This window comes from Callospermophilus lateralis, chromosome 16, assembly GCF_048772815.1.
Source record: "Callospermophilus lateralis isolate mCalLat2 chromosome 16, mCalLat2.hap1, whole genome shotgun sequence".
In the NCBI taxonomy this organism is placed as follows: Eukaryota; Metazoa; Chordata; class Mammalia; order Rodentia; family Sciuridae; genus Callospermophilus; species Callospermophilus lateralis.
Window position 1 is genome coordinate 76,695,801 of NC_135320.1, and position 15,214 is coordinate 76,711,014.

General features: G+C 39.8%; 1 protein-coding gene across 2 annotated transcripts in view; it reads right to left on the reverse strand.

The window, feature by feature from the left end:
* Window positions 1–15,214, reverse strand: part of Washc5 (WASH complex subunit 5) — a 57,243-nt gene that overhangs the window by 11,913 nt on the left and 30,116 nt on the right. For both annotated transcript variants that reach the window (XM_076835906.2, XM_076835907.2), the window contains 12 exons: window positions 14,138–14,250; window positions 12,649–12,815; window positions 12,497–12,572; window positions 11,286–11,396; window positions 10,274–10,414; window positions 9,541–9,621; window positions 5,874–5,975; window positions 4,668–4,847; window positions 3,598–3,722; window positions 1,480–1,642; window positions 1,020–1,122; window positions 853–932 (listed from right to left, as the gene is read on the reverse strand). In XM_076835906.2, the coding sequence (XP_076692021.1) occupies window positions 853–932; window positions 1,020–1,122; window positions 1,480–1,642; window positions 3,598–3,722; window positions 4,668–4,847; window positions 5,874–5,975; window positions 9,541–9,621; window positions 10,274–10,414; window positions 11,286–11,396; window positions 12,497–12,572; window positions 12,649–12,815; window positions 14,138–14,250 (1,442 nt within the window). The remainder of the gene's footprint in view (window positions 1–852; window positions 933–1,019; window positions 1,123–1,479; window positions 1,643–3,597; window positions 3,723–4,667; window positions 4,848–5,873; window positions 5,976–9,540; window positions 9,622–10,273; window positions 10,415–11,285; window positions 11,397–12,496; window positions 12,573–12,648; window positions 12,816–14,137; window positions 14,251–15,214) is intronic.

Genomic DNA, 15,214 nt, shown 5'->3' on the forward strand with positions numbered 1-15,214 from the left:
ATGAGTTTGGCTGATATACCATAGCTTTTGTGACTGGAAACAAGAGAATGCAGCCATCCCCGTGGCCTCTAGACTTCTCCCACGGCATGACACACTTTCACCATGAATCCTAGTTTCCCCCAGGGAATCTACTCCTTTCCACTAGAGTAAGAAAACTTCTAGGGGACACAAAGGGTTTCCTTTAACTCTTTCTCACAGCAACCGCCAAGACCTTGCACATAACAGGTACTTCATAAAGTGTTGTTGAACATCTCTGGTGGCAATCAATGAGAGAGGGACACGCAGAAGATGCAGAGGGCCATGGGAAATACATACGGCCACAGGGAAGGGAGGAAAGGAGGTGACTGGATTCTAAATTAAGCTGGGTTTCCACCCAGCTGATGAATTCCTCATTTGCCATTCATCCTCATTTCCAAAGACACAGTGTTTTACTGACAGTGTTAAGCATAATGTTCTACCCTGAGGACCTGGCTCCCAAATACCTACGTAGACCCAAGAAGGGCAAGGGACAGAAGTCCTTGTAGCCCCCAGGACTGCAAATGGACAGGTGAGTTCATTTAAAAAGGTTGGAAGAAAATTTCCATCTCCTTGGATGGAAACATCTCGGGCCAAAGGCAATATCAAAAAGAACTAGTTTTCCTGAGCAAAAGGGAAGCATAGACCCTCAAAAAGCCTCGTTAAAAACAGCCCAGAGAGGAAGCAAAGGAATAAGTGAATTTAGAAATAACAATAAAGTACAATATTTTTGTTTTAATTGCAAGAGTAGTTTTTTGTTTTTTGTTTTTTGACCAACAAGGTACAAAGAAATAAGCTAAAAACATAGTATTGATTATCGCCTTCTCCACAACATACCTTCATTATAGCCTCAAGGTAAGCAGTCCAAATCTTCTGCGTTTTGGCAATGGCAGAAAGATAAATTTTACTTGAATTTGCTGAAAAATTAAAAAACAATTTTCTATTTAATAAACTCAGAAAGGCCACAGTGTCACCCCCTCCTCGGCTGGACTCAGGATGCTTACCTACAATGCTCTTTAAGGGGCTGACGGCGTTCATGAGGGTTTTTAAAGTATCCTGAACAGTTCTATCTCTCAGGATAATTTTCTGAAACATACTGAGGAAATTCTAAAAACAAGGATGTGTGATTAAAGAACCAAACAAAATGAACAGAAAGAATACATACTCCAGTTTACTCAACTGTTGTGAGGAACAGAGACTTCACCTGAGCCACACAGCAGCAACTCAGGGTCTTGTGGGGAGAAATTATTGGCTTTAAAGATAAAATATCTCATCCTCCCAAGCTGAGACTCCCCAAAGCAGTCTACCGTACCAATACTATGACTGCCAAAGACATTCTAGCTTACTCTCTGTTCTTATCTACCCGTAAGAATCAAATATGTCTGACATCAGTGTAAGAAAACACAAAAGAAAAGGCCGTCCTCTCCCGTCCCTGTGGAGATAGGCCTGCCTGCCCCAGCTCACCTGCAGCTCCTTCACGATCATGAAGCACAGAAGCCTGTCTAGCCCATTCAGACCAAAGGTCCCCAAGGTGGTCTGAATTTCTGAGAAGAGGCGGCTGCTGGTCACTTCTTGATGAGTCTTCATATCATACCAGGTGTTCAGCTGGTCTATGTGACATGTCATCCTAAAACCAAAGCAAAACAAAGCAAAAGCCCCAGAGTGGCTCAGAATTCATCCTGAAGACACGGACTCATCAGAATCTGGGGTACTGAATGCTCAGAGCAACAGGTACATGACTCGTGTTTTCTAACTTATGCGTCCAGGCACCCAGTTAAGGGACTGGGAGGAAAGAGCACAGTGCACAGTGAACCTCTCCAGTGGACCAGCGGGCAAATATTGGACCCCTTCCCTCCTTGGCAGGCCTCATGGTTCCAGTCACTCCTTGCTACTGGGAAGGGCCACTGGTTTGGAATCACATTGAGAAGACCAGGCTAGGCTCTACCCTCAGCCAGGACTGAGGACAAGATAGGCCTCGAGTCATTTCCTTTTGGCCTCGAAGGAACTGAGAATCCTTGTGTGCTAACATCTCAGGCAGTGATGACAGAGCTGTTTGCTCTTTCCTCCCAGTTCCTTAAAAACACAGATGCTGTCTTCCAAGCACCTCCCAGGCTTCCTTTTACACTTATGATGACAACCAGCAGCATCCAGCGACTGCTCGGTGTTGCTAGGATGGGCCTGGCTCTAGCTCTGCACCCCTAACAGCCACTTCGAATCTTTGGCTCTCAGACTGTCGGGAGGGCCCCTGAACCACTTGCAGAGCTGTTAAAAACAGAGATGCCCACTTTCTACTCCTGGGGACTCGGGCTCTGGAGATGTGGGCAGAGTCCGAGCCCCTGCTTTTCAACAAGCTCAACAGGTGTAGGCCCCACTTTCTAAAATCTACCACCATACACCTTTACTAAACAGGGGTCTGGGAGGAGCTAAAAGAGCCCCAGGGGGATTAAATTTGCAAGTAAGCGGGGAGAACAAAACAAGGTGATTTCCAGAACTTCATTCAACTTCTGCTTTCAGGCCTAAAAAGTGTTCTCCCACTCAGAGCTGGCTCTTTGACTATGTCCCCTGAGAGACTCCTTGAGAAGCCCACTAATCCTCCCTGCTGTATAAACAGGGAACTAGGTGGGCCATTTTCTAAAAGGGCTTCAGTGATTTGACTCCTGGGTACCAAGAATTGAGGAGCCACAAAACTTTCTAGAACATTTACTCTTTTTAGCCCATTAGTAATAGATAAAATTCCTTATTTCTATTGGAAATTTTGGACAAAGATTATAAATAATTTGTCAACTTTATCAAGTTTTAAAAGACAAAGTCAGTCTGGATAATACATGGTACAAATTCAACTATATGTGCATAGGTGGAGAAAGGAAAGAATGGTATTTTCCTGGGCTACTGATCAATCATTCTGCTTGGTGAGCGTATGACAGGAACCTGTTCTTCCCTCAATTGGTCTTAGTACCAATTGCTTCTCCTGTGGCTCAGATTAAGAAAGAGGAGAAAATGAGTTCAGTTGAACTGACAGGCAGCATGCCAGTCTCTAACATGATGCCCACCTAAAATATTGTCAAAGGTAGTTTTAATGATATATTTGCCCAGTTCCTGCTGAATGCAGAACCCATGTGATGTGACTATAGATGGGATTCACCAGGCACAAAGTTAAGTGGTCTGCTGTTCAATAGAGCTGGGCTCCAGGGGCAGAGGGCCTGCTGTGTATTCTGGGCCCACCATTTATTAACGACATGATGTTGGGCAAGTGACTAATCTTTCCTGTGCCTCAGTTATTCCATACCTAGAATGGGAATAATAACAATAATGCTGACCTCCCAAGATTACTGTACTGTGTTGATGCACAGATGTGTGCTCTATATTGAGAAGAGGGCACTGGTAAGTGCTCCACAGATGTTAGTGTTTACTATCAAAAGGGCTTTGTGCTGGGCTAAGAAACAAGGAGGTCACCTTCAGGGTCAGGATGTGAGGTGACAAGTGCAAGATCCAGGGGCTGGAATCAGGGCGTGTGCCACAGTGACACAGGTACACATGGTCATCCATGGGACTCAAGGTTCAGCAGAATTTAGAAACACCTACTTTGGGTCCGTGATCCGTAAAATTTCTCTGCAGAGTCGACCAATAAATGTGACGGACTCATCCACAGGGGGGAGCTTGGGTATGGGAATGTGAGTAGACTGGTACATGCTCTGCCAGTCCTGAATCTAGGGAACAAAACCACAAATATTTAGTACAGTTATCTGTTTCCCCATAATTTTACAAAGATAAAACTGAACAGTGACAATGACTACTCTTTGGTTTAAAGGGGGAATTTTTAATACTAGCTTCCCAGAAATGCTATAGGTAACATTCATAAATAAGGAAATATTTGAAGCAACTAAGGAGAAGTGAGAAGGCCCGTGGGTTTTTGTCTTATGAGCTGATGTGCATCTGAAATATTATAAGGTTGGAAGATACTTAATAACCTGTCATGTCAGTCCCTCACCTAAAAACCTGCAGTGCTCCTTACTGACTGCAGAAATCTCAGCCCTGGCACTCAAGAATTCGGGGCTCTATCTTTACCCAATTAAGAAAAAATGAGTAAAGAACTTCAATAGATACTTTTTCAAAGAAAATGGCCACTAAAATGGCCAGTAAGCACATGAAAAGGCACTCAAGGTCACCAGCCATTAGGAACCACAACTCCAAACCATGATAGACCCACTCACAGGATGGTGAGGTGCTGCTGACAGGGGAGGAGGGAAGGCGGACTCAGATTGCCCGGCACCGCTGCAGAATGCTTGGTGCTCCTCCCCCGGTTAAGCATAGAGACCAGGTACATACCCTGATCCAACCCACTGAGAGGTGCCCGTCTCCTGCACTCAGTCACGTGGGCTGAAAAGTTACAGCCACCAGCCCCGTTCTGTGGCCATGTAATCATGCTTGCCTTCTTGAGGCAGGAAGCTGGCCGAGGTAAGGTGCCATGTCAACTTCTCTGCCACCCTGATGGCTCCTGAAGGTGCTCTCATGGTACAGAGACCATCGAGTGCTTACTGATTTTGAGTATCTATTTAAACAAACTTTCTTGTTGGCACCTCTGAGATTTAGAGTGTGTATTTTAAACATAAGAAATACCTAGTAAAATCAAGAACTTTAAAATTGTTAAATACCTTTGTTCTTAAGAAGTTATTACACTCTTGTTCCACATTGTAATTTATAATACGAGAGACTTCTTCCTGCCAAATCTTCAGACCATAAATGTTGACATAGTCCTGTATATATTCAAAAGAACGATGGAATCCATCCATGGTGGCTCCCAACTCTTTCAGCTTGGGCATCAGTTCACTTGGCTGTGTGAAAAAGAGAAAATGTGCAAAAAAAAGAAATTGTGCAAAAAAGCTCCAAAAAGTTATCTGACTCCTCTGCTCCTTTGCCAATTCAGCTGAGAGTTGTGGCCACATTCCAAAAGATTATCATTACTAATACCTTCATTAGACTTTAAATAATACACTGACTAAGGAGCCACAGTCACAGTTTAAGACATAGTATAAGCTTTGGAAAATTTCCGACTTCACCTTGGCTGAGTGGCAAGAGATGTCAGATATTTAGCAGAGAGTACATTTTATTCCTTTGGAAAGAAAGTTTCCTATAAAGGAATATAAACAATGAATGCTGGTGATTTCTCACATGTCATTTGGTGAACATATTTCATCTTAGAACCCTTAAAAATATTTTAAATTAAATTCATTGATTTGAAAAATACTCTATAAATTTTAGGCCTGCTTATTTTTCTCATGGGAAAAATTGCTATATTTTCCAACAGATAAAACAAAAATAAAAAGTTAGCTTTCATAGTTTCTATTGGCTTTAGGGCTAATAAATTCTTTTAATTATAAAAAGTAACTCTGAGACAGGCGTCGTGACATGAGCCTGTAATCCCAGATACTTGGGAGGCGAAGTTAGGAGGATTGCAAGTTCAAGGCCAGCCTGGGCAATATAGCAATACCCAGTCTCAAAAATGAATAAAAAGGGCTAGGGATGTGGCTCAGCAGTGGAATGCTTGACTGGAAAATGTGAGGCCCTGGGTTCAATCCCCAATACCTTAAAAAATAAAAACGGCAACAACAACAAAAAACTCTGAATCGTAAACATCAATTCTTAAACTTGGGGGTCAACAGGTGAAGAAAAGAAGCATTGGTTTTAAAAAGGATTTCCTGGTAAAATGAATGGATTATAACAGGGGATCAAAGAGCCTATCAGTTGTTGGTCCCAAAGGTCACACTAGCTGTAAGGACAGAGGAGGAAGGTCTTGTTACAAATCGTCCAAGCTGTGAGCTGAGCGAGAACAGGACGGATGCACTTTGGTCTTCTGGTACCTTGGCTCTAGGGTTGAATATCAGTCCTCTGTGAAGGGCGAAAGCAACCCGTTTAACCAGCTCCTTCCTTATTCCATCTTCCAGCAACTGCTTCGGATCCACCTAAGTGCGAATCACAAGTTAGGAAAAGGCCAATTCTGAAGAAATCCAGGGGAAAACCAATTCCCAGAAGGTAGTGCAGCATGTTCCTCCTTCTTCTCTAAATGATTTAGATTTTGTCCCTTTCCTATCCCTATGTGACCTGGGGCAGCTTGGGCAGAATTTCTAAACCTTCACCTCTTAGGATGCCCTTCACCTCGGCCAGCTTCATGAGATAATTTACAACATGATATGTCAAAGTTGATGAGTGTGGAAAGTTTTAATTGCCTCACATTTCATCATTTTGTTAAATGTTAAGTGCCTTTTCTTATCACAAGGAAAGGGCGGTGGAATGAAGGGCCTGGGCCGGATTCAGCTGCTTGTCTCTCCTCCAGATGTCATCTTGGGCCATCTGTCTCCAGGTGAGCAAACTCAGGTTTTGAGTTGCACCACTGTAAATGGAATAATTCTTCTTCTTTCAATATTCTTAGGATGCCATTTATAATTAGGATGATAAAACAGGAAAGCAAATCTACTATCAAACTCTACACTTATTATTTTTTTTTTCTGTAATGAGAAAGCTATTGTAATTCCCTAAATAAATCTCCTGTCAGATCCACAGAACATCAAATGGTTTTAGCCCATGCCCTGGAACACCCTGAGACTTGTTTCTTTTCCTTTTGATTTGTAAAGAATCATTATTTTTAAGGTCACCAAGACAACTGACAGGTCCATCTGGTTTGGATTATATTTAAACTTCAAAGACAACAACTGTAATGGAAGTTGCAGAAAACACAAAAGCCTGAGAAACACATGTGGGAACTACACCCAGACTATGCCATCAGCAACCCTGAGTGTGTAGAACTGCAGGGCAAGGGCCTGGGCTCTGCAGCAGATTGACTGTGAGGAAAGAAAGGAGTGCAGGAGAAACCTGCCGTTACACAGACTTCAGAGAGACAACAGTTTTTCCTTCAATGAGTACTTCTAAACTACAGTGTGTACAAACTTAACTGCAAATACTAAGACCATAAAGGGAGAGATTGAGACTAGGTCAGGGCACATGGGGGAGACACAGGAGTAGGGGTGGTTAAATAGATTTCTTGACTCACATGGTGATCAGAATGAGTAGTGTGAACCTCATAATAATCTATTAAACTCTGCAATTATTTCTGCAACTTAGCATCTGTATTTTATTTTACAATTAAAAATTATAAATATATACATAGTTGAGAAATAACAAAGCTTTCGAAGAAATGATCCCAGGAAGGGCAGACTTAGGGGCTGGGTGTAGCACAGTGGAAGTGTATGTACTTCATGCATGAGGCCCTGAGTTCAGTCCCCAGCATACACACACACACAAAACCAAGAAGAGATTTAGTAAAACAGTGGCTCTTCCACTCTTCCTGGATTTCAAGTAATCAGCAGAAGTTTTCACAGCTAGGAAAGTCTCACACACGCAGCCCCTTCCTCACGTTTCCATCTCCTTCCTGTGTTAGCACAGTTAACAGCTTTCATGGCTTCCTCCAGATCTTCCTCTATTCATTCATCCATAGAAATGTTCATCTACACACATATTTGATTATACAAATCTAAATGGGACCACATACATATATGTGTGTTTAAACATAAACATTAATTTATATACATACACCATAACACGTATGTTATCCTACATTTTCTACTTGGAAACTATCCAGGGGCAAATTCTTTTTGAACAAAAGCAGAGCAATCTACAGTATGAATGTGTCATAACATTTAGCCATTCCCCTACCAATGGGTGTTTAGATTCTTTCTTTTTTCTTTTGTCTGCCTCTAACAATGACTACTCATGTATATTTCTATATATTTTACTGGTTTAAAGTCTTTTTGAGCACAGTGAACCTATACTTCTGTAAGGTTTTGAAACACATCCTTAAGATGCTAAGGTTAAAGATCAGTGAGGGCCAAAGAATTCCTTCCAAGAGTCCTTATCTGTTGTTATTGGACTGGCAGAGTCTCCCAATTGGTTGGGCTGGTCAGTATGACATTCCTTCCAAAAGACTATGGCAAAGATTTACATTTTATTAAGCAGTTTTTCTTTAATTATTGCTAATTATTAGGTCTTATCACATTCTTCCTCTACCTGTCACTATGCATTGCTAGGGCTCATCGTACTTAAGGATTAGTTGGGAATAAATAAACCAGCATGTGTATTCTCTGCACATCATCTTAATTAATTTGGCATTAGGCCTAAAGTCAGGTCAAGCAGAGTCTATTGAAATTTCAGGGGCATAATGACATTTTATTTATTTATTCTAAGTATTTTTCTAGAAAACATATACCTATGTTCCTTTTGTATTTAGGTTCATTTCCTGTTTTGTTTTTTTTTTTGTACTTTAGTAATGCAAATATTTATGTGGCAATTCAACAGCTATCTAGTTTAAAAAAAAAGTTCCAATTCTACTCATATCAGATAAATGGAAAAATTAAAAGTACAATAAACTATGTGAAGGGGACATCATGAGTCATCGAAGGATTCAAATTAAAACATCAATGAGATATACCCCTTGGGCAAAAGATTAGAAAAGATTAGAAAGAGGATAACATCAAGTAATCGCCAAGATGTGGGTGGAGCCCAGGAAATAGTCATTTCAAAAGGCAGGCTAGGGGCATGCAAAGTAAACACAGAGAGGTGGTAGGGTCCTGAGATGCCACTCCTAGGTATGTCCATTTCAGGGAAATTCCTGCACAGGCCTGGAGTGGGGGCAGTGCTGAGATGTTCACTGTGATAGTGGTTGTGATAATGGAAGAAGAGGTGTCTGTCTCTGGTGGGATAGTTTAGTAAAGTGAGGAATTCGATGTAGCTGTAAGCAACCAATTATCTGATCTACAGCATCATAAATAAATTTCAAATGCAAAATCAGTAAGTAAAATAGGAAAAAGACAGAGCACAATGATTTAGAGAAACCAGAAATACAAGCGGACATTCAATTGTGTGCCCCTAAATATGCAAGTACTCTCATTTTTAGTAAATTGCATAATTAGGAACATGTCTCAGACATAGAGTGGTTGCTATGGGAATGGGAATGGGAGTGGGGTCCAGGAGAAGAAAGAAAAAATAAAAGAGAAGCTTGCATATATCAGCGGGGATAACAGTCTATGACCAGAGGGTAAAATTATCCTAGCTCTCCTCATCTGGGTGCAAAATAGAAACGCTAAAATAAAAGAGAGAAACAGTGATGGGGGAAAAAAAATAAAAAGTAGAAAGCAATCATGCCTAAGAAAATTGAGCCATTTTGTTTTCTTTGCCATGACAAAAATTCAGGGAAACAGATTTTTGTTAGATTTAAAAAAACTCTTGTGTAAAACAGTTATTAATACTACGTTTTCCCCTCCAGAACTAGAAGAAATTCTAAGATTATACATAAGATTGCCTTCATTATTATGAGCAATAAAGGTAATTTTTCTTCATCAACATGTGAGGTAAAACCAAAATTGGGTCGAGAAATAGTAAGATGGTAACATCACTCCCTGTTCCACACATGATAATTACCAGAAAAATCCAAACGACTAACCACAAGGGCACAAAGACCAGCATCAAGACACTTACCTTGATGATGCCAACTAAAGTTGTTTTCATCATTAAGATACCTTCGGTAAAAATGGAAATAGCATGGGTGAGCTTGGCAACCTATAAGAAAGAAAAAGAGGAATTATGAAGCAATTGGGATAAAAGACTTGCCATTTCTATGGAAGGATAAAATAACTGGATAATAGTCCTGGAAAAGGCAAAGCACAGGAAACAGATATGTAGCTTTTTTTTTTTTTTTTTTAAGAGAGAGTGAGAGAGAGAGAAAGAGAGAGAGAGAATTTTTCAACGTTTATTTTTCACTTCTCGGCGGACAAAATATCTTTGTTTGTATGTGGTACTGAGGATCGAACCCGGGCCGCACGCATGCCAGGCGAGTGCGCCACCACTTGAGCCACATCCCCAGCCCAGGATGTGTAGCTTTGTAAAGAACACCGGCATCCCCGTGCCTGGACAGAAGTAAGTATTTGTGACATAAGTGAAGTCCATGTTGGACATGTTGGGTAAGAGAGTCAGAGACATCAATCTATTCTCCAACATTTCACAAAGAACTTTCCCTTCTTTGGTCTTCAGTTTCTCACATCTAAAATTTAGGTGTGACTATACTCAAAAGGTAAACACTGTTCAAGAGTGTGAGAAAATGAATCAGAATCAGTCTAGTGGTCCCAGGTCATGGTGGTGACACAGGCCTGTGATAGTTCGTGGCTTTTAGTTTTAAATATGAAAAGGCAGAAGGCAGAGGCCAACATGGCACCTCGTATCGTGGGCCGAGCTGAGCGTAGTCCCGCAGCTTGTCTTTGTCCAGGCGGGTAGGCACCTCGATGATATCGTGGGTCTGAAGCTTTATGATCTTTAGAAGAGATGTAAACATGCTTTCTGGGATGATTTGCAAAACCTGTGAGGGCAGAGAAAGGGAGAAATACAATTGCACACCCTCGTTTTATTTTTCTTAGCTGTCAGATATTAGGATGATAGTAAGAAAAAGGGTTCTGGTGTGCACGAGCAGCAGTCTGTCTACAGGAGGCAACGCTGGAGAACTTAGCAGAGCTGCTTTCCTAATTTCTAGCAGCTGCAGCTCCCTCCTTCCAACATTAACTGCCCACAGAATAAAAATAATCCCTCAAAGTGCTACAAAAAGATTTTTAAAAGACTGAGGTTCAGGGTTGGGGATGTGGCTCAGTGACAGCGCACCTGCCTGGCATGCATGAGGCCCTGGGTTCAATCCTCAGCACTGCAAGGAAAAATAAAAACTGAAGTTCCAATTCATCAAGTACCATCGTTGTAGAGTACTCTGATAGTATGTGATAGATAAATTTTGATCCAGGCCTGTCTGGCTTCTTGTTGAACCCTACGATACTCAAACTTTCAAGGACCCCAAGAAAGCTTGAATTAAGTTCAGATGAGGCTATGTTGGATCTAGATCTCTTTCACCAACCAATTGTGACTTTGAAGACACTACTACAATCTCTGATCCTCCCTCTCTGCATCTATAAAATGGTAGTCTATACCATTAGCATTCAAAAAAATAGATATAAAATTTCTTTGAAAGTAAAGTAAATTTCTTTGAAAGTAAAGTCTGCCTGTCTATAATAGCAGGAAGAACACATTTATTTTCAAGTATTACCAATTTCTGGAATCAAGTTTAAAACAAAAAAACTAAAAAGAACACAATATACATTTTATAGGGCCCAAGTATACTTCTGTATTTTAAACAGCAGTTAGCTAATCAGCTAATCAAAGCAAAATCACCTGTATGTACTGCTTACCTTTCTCACATAGGACACCAATTCACCAGAATAATATTGAGACACACTGAGAAGGTCAGGGCTATTTGCTTGATTGATACGAAGAAGAGGCAGGTCAAGGGCAGAGGCAAGCTGTTAGAAAAATAAGACAATTGCTATTTCTGTTTTTAAAAAGTCCTAGAAATCTTTTTCTCCAGAATATGTAACATATAACAAAATACCTGGGCCTTACACAATGGAGGGCAACAAACAACAAACCTTGTCAATATCATAAATAGTTTCTGACAATATATTTAAAAAAAAAAATAGAGTCACCTATTAAGGTGATAGCTTTTCAAGTGTGGTTCCTGGATCACCAGCATCAGCATTACCTGGGAACGTTTAGACATGCAAATTGTGGGACCCCATCCCAGACTGACTTCAGAAGCTCCAGGGGTGGGGTCCTGTGATCTGTGTTGCAATAAGCCCTCCAGGTATTTCTGATGCATGCTCAAGTTTGAGAGCCACCATGCTAAAGGAGACAACTACTTCTCTGTGGAAATGAGACATTCTAATTGGTGGACTACTGAATTCATCCAACCTGAGATGTCATCAAGTATGAGAAATGTCATTATTTTATGTGCCACTCAGAAAGAACTAAAGTGTTGACAACTAAACTATGATATGCCATCCATTATAAAACTCATTTAAAATTAGAGACGTTAAAATATGAAAAAATTTCAGCTTGGAATTGACATATCTGGTAACTGTCAGAAGACACTGAGCAAACTATTTGTTCATTTATTATGCTCTGAAATGACCTTGAGAGTAAGGAACATGATTGTGTTGATCATCACTATTCCTTCACCTTTAGAGTATAGACTAGTTTGTAGTAGAGGTTCAATAAAAATTCTTCTAATGAATAAATAAAAGGACTTAATTTACATCTAATGAATAAAGACCCAAGGAGTCACATTTTTAGTACACTAATAAAACTTAAAAATATTTATTTATTTAAAAACAATATTCTGTAACATATTCCAACTTATTTAATCAAACTTCAAATATTTCTGGAATCTTTAGAAACTATGTTCTTTGAAGAACTGCTAATAATTTCCAGTGTACAAAAATGCTGAAATGATCCAACTTCCTGAAAAGATGAAACTTTTTGGGCTGATCAATGAGTGAGGCAAGGTGAAGGCCAAATCCTTCGTGGTGTAACTAAGAATGTGACCGCGTGGTCCTTTGCCTACCTTCAGGAATGTGGCTCTGAGTTTAGTGACCATGGACGGGTTTACTCTTATGCTTTCTTGCATGATGGATGTGAAACTGTAAAAGAAATACATTTCTAAGAAGATGTTCCAGTGGACTTCATGGAGGGCAAATGTCAGTCTGTCCATGTTACCTGTCAATTAACTGCCAAGCAAAAGAAAGGTCCCCGACGATCTGCATTGTGATCAGGACCTCCTCTTTAATGTTAATGGTCCTGATCATTTGATGGAGGAACTTTCGAGTATCAGCGAGGAACTGACACACTTGCAAATTTGATTCCAACTGATGAAATTCCTGAACCTGTTACATAAGTACATTTAGTTTAAAAGTTCTGGCCTTTAAAGTACTCATGAAAACTTGTATGAAAACACTTCATACAAGGCACATTATTAACAATTTCTTGATAAACTTTTTATTCCAAATTATAATTTCAGAAATACATAGCTAAATCATAAAAAGCTGTATAACTTTCCAGGATTAGAAAATGCCCATCCAGTTTGAACCTGTATGTGCAGGACATAATAAGTGAATGCTCTCATTTTCCATTTTACTATAAATAAAGATATATTGGAAAATGCTCTTAATTCTTTATCTGACTATCACTGCCTAAGAAAGATAATAAGCTATATCACAACCAATGTGTTGGTGCTTATACATTATTTTCTTTTAGTATATACTTTAAAACAAAATAAGGATGCCATAATGTCCTAAAAATTTCATGTATATAACTCAAGAGGAATGGATTACATGCCAAATTAAATAGGCTAAACACAGAAGGCATTAGAGTAGTGTACCGTAGACTGAATAGGCTCCCTACAAGCATAATAGAAATAGTACAAGCATGCAATTGTTTTGGAATGAGAAACTCTGGTATGCTAACTATGGAGTATTATACTGTGTTGCCATCCTAAAAGACCTCAAAGAAATAAGAAAAAGCCTGAAGAAAGTCTGCCAAATGAAATAGTATTAATTATATCTCTACAAATGTACAATCATACCAAATTGGACAGTGTTACAGATAATGAGTCTAGATGAGGTTTAAATAATAGTCTATGCTTGTATGTTCTGATGCTATTATTCTGCATTTCAAACCTAGTTAAATATACAATTAAACATTTAAAAGTGGTGAGGTAGAATCAGTGTTTTGGGTATAATCATTTTTGAATCATTAAAACACTATTTTTTTCCAGAAAAGAACATACACCACTTATAAGCATATGATCACTACATAATTATTTTCATTTTTGCTTATTTATTTCTAAGTTTGCCCTAGATACACAATTTTTACAAACCTAAAACATTGCATATATGCAGTTTTGTTTTTGCTTTCACCTCTTCATCACACTTTTCCCAACATCTCTAAATCACTTTCATAATTATTTTTCTAAAACTATAGGTTTTCTGGAGTTGAATATCTTGACCTCTGCTATTTTTATAGTCATGCTGGTCACTGAATTTATTCCCCCATTTTAGGACACTGCATGTAACAGTACAGGGAACATATTAACTCATATTGCTTTTGCTGCTGATGAAATCTTAGATATATGTTTATGAGCAAGCTGTTGTATAGGTTATAGGGAAGATTTCTGATCCAAGAACGAGAATTTGAAGACTTTTCTTACCTCCTCCAAAGCTTGTATTAGCTGCACAGTTTTTCTGCCTGCAGCAGTGGAATCATCATAATTTAAAGACAATATTTGTTTTGAGATTTCTCTGAACCAAGCTTGAAGATTTTCTATTGATACAGAAATAAGAAAGACTACTGAAACCCAGAATTCCTGTAGCTGTGGCATTGAACTTAATTAAATTATTTTATGAGTCTAGTTCTTTATATATAGAGTTTTTACTACATGCGGAACATTGCTTCCAGGAGTCTCTGAACAACAAAATACCTGGAGTGTGTGTCCTCATAGAATAAACTTCTACACTAATAGCTTAGTCTAAAAAGCTTGGCAAAGGGGATTAAAGGCCCACATACGTGTTATAAAACAACACGTGCCAAGGGGGCACTAGTGGCAGAGGAGAGTTGGGAGGGAACTCCCCAGTGACAGAGGTACTGGGGAGTTTTCTAGAGAAGTGAGAGAGGGTAAAGATCTGGACAGTCAGAGAAATGAAGAAGGGTTTTCTATCTAAATGAGAGGCAAGTATGAGCCGACTCCCAGGCTGGAATGATGGTGGCATGTCTTAGAGGGAAAGAGGAGACCAATATGTCAGAAGCCTGAGGTCTGAGTGGGAATTCTGAGCAGCTGAGGGGTGCCATCTGCCTTCACAAACCAATAGATAGTTCACACAGCATGAAAGGGAAGGGCTTTAACAGGCTCTGAGCACCCTGGTGTGTGAGGCAGAATTCTAGCTTGGTCTCATTTAATCTTCACAACAATGGAGGTTGGCATTGCGGACCATTTCTCAGATGAGGAGGCTGATGCTTAGAATGAAGAATCACACTCGCGGTCACACAGCTACTAAATGGGAGAGTCAGCACCAAGTTGATTCCCTACACTTTTGTGTTTATTAAAGGAGTGGTCGAACTTTATTCAGACTTAATGACTTATAATGTAACTTATTTCAGAAATTGGCACAAGAAATCTATATTTCAAAGTTTTTTTTTTTTTTTTTAAGGAACTGATGAGGCTACAGCTGTGGTGTAGGGGAAAGAGCAAAGATTTGAAGTCTGAGGCCATGCCAGATCAAGGATCTTT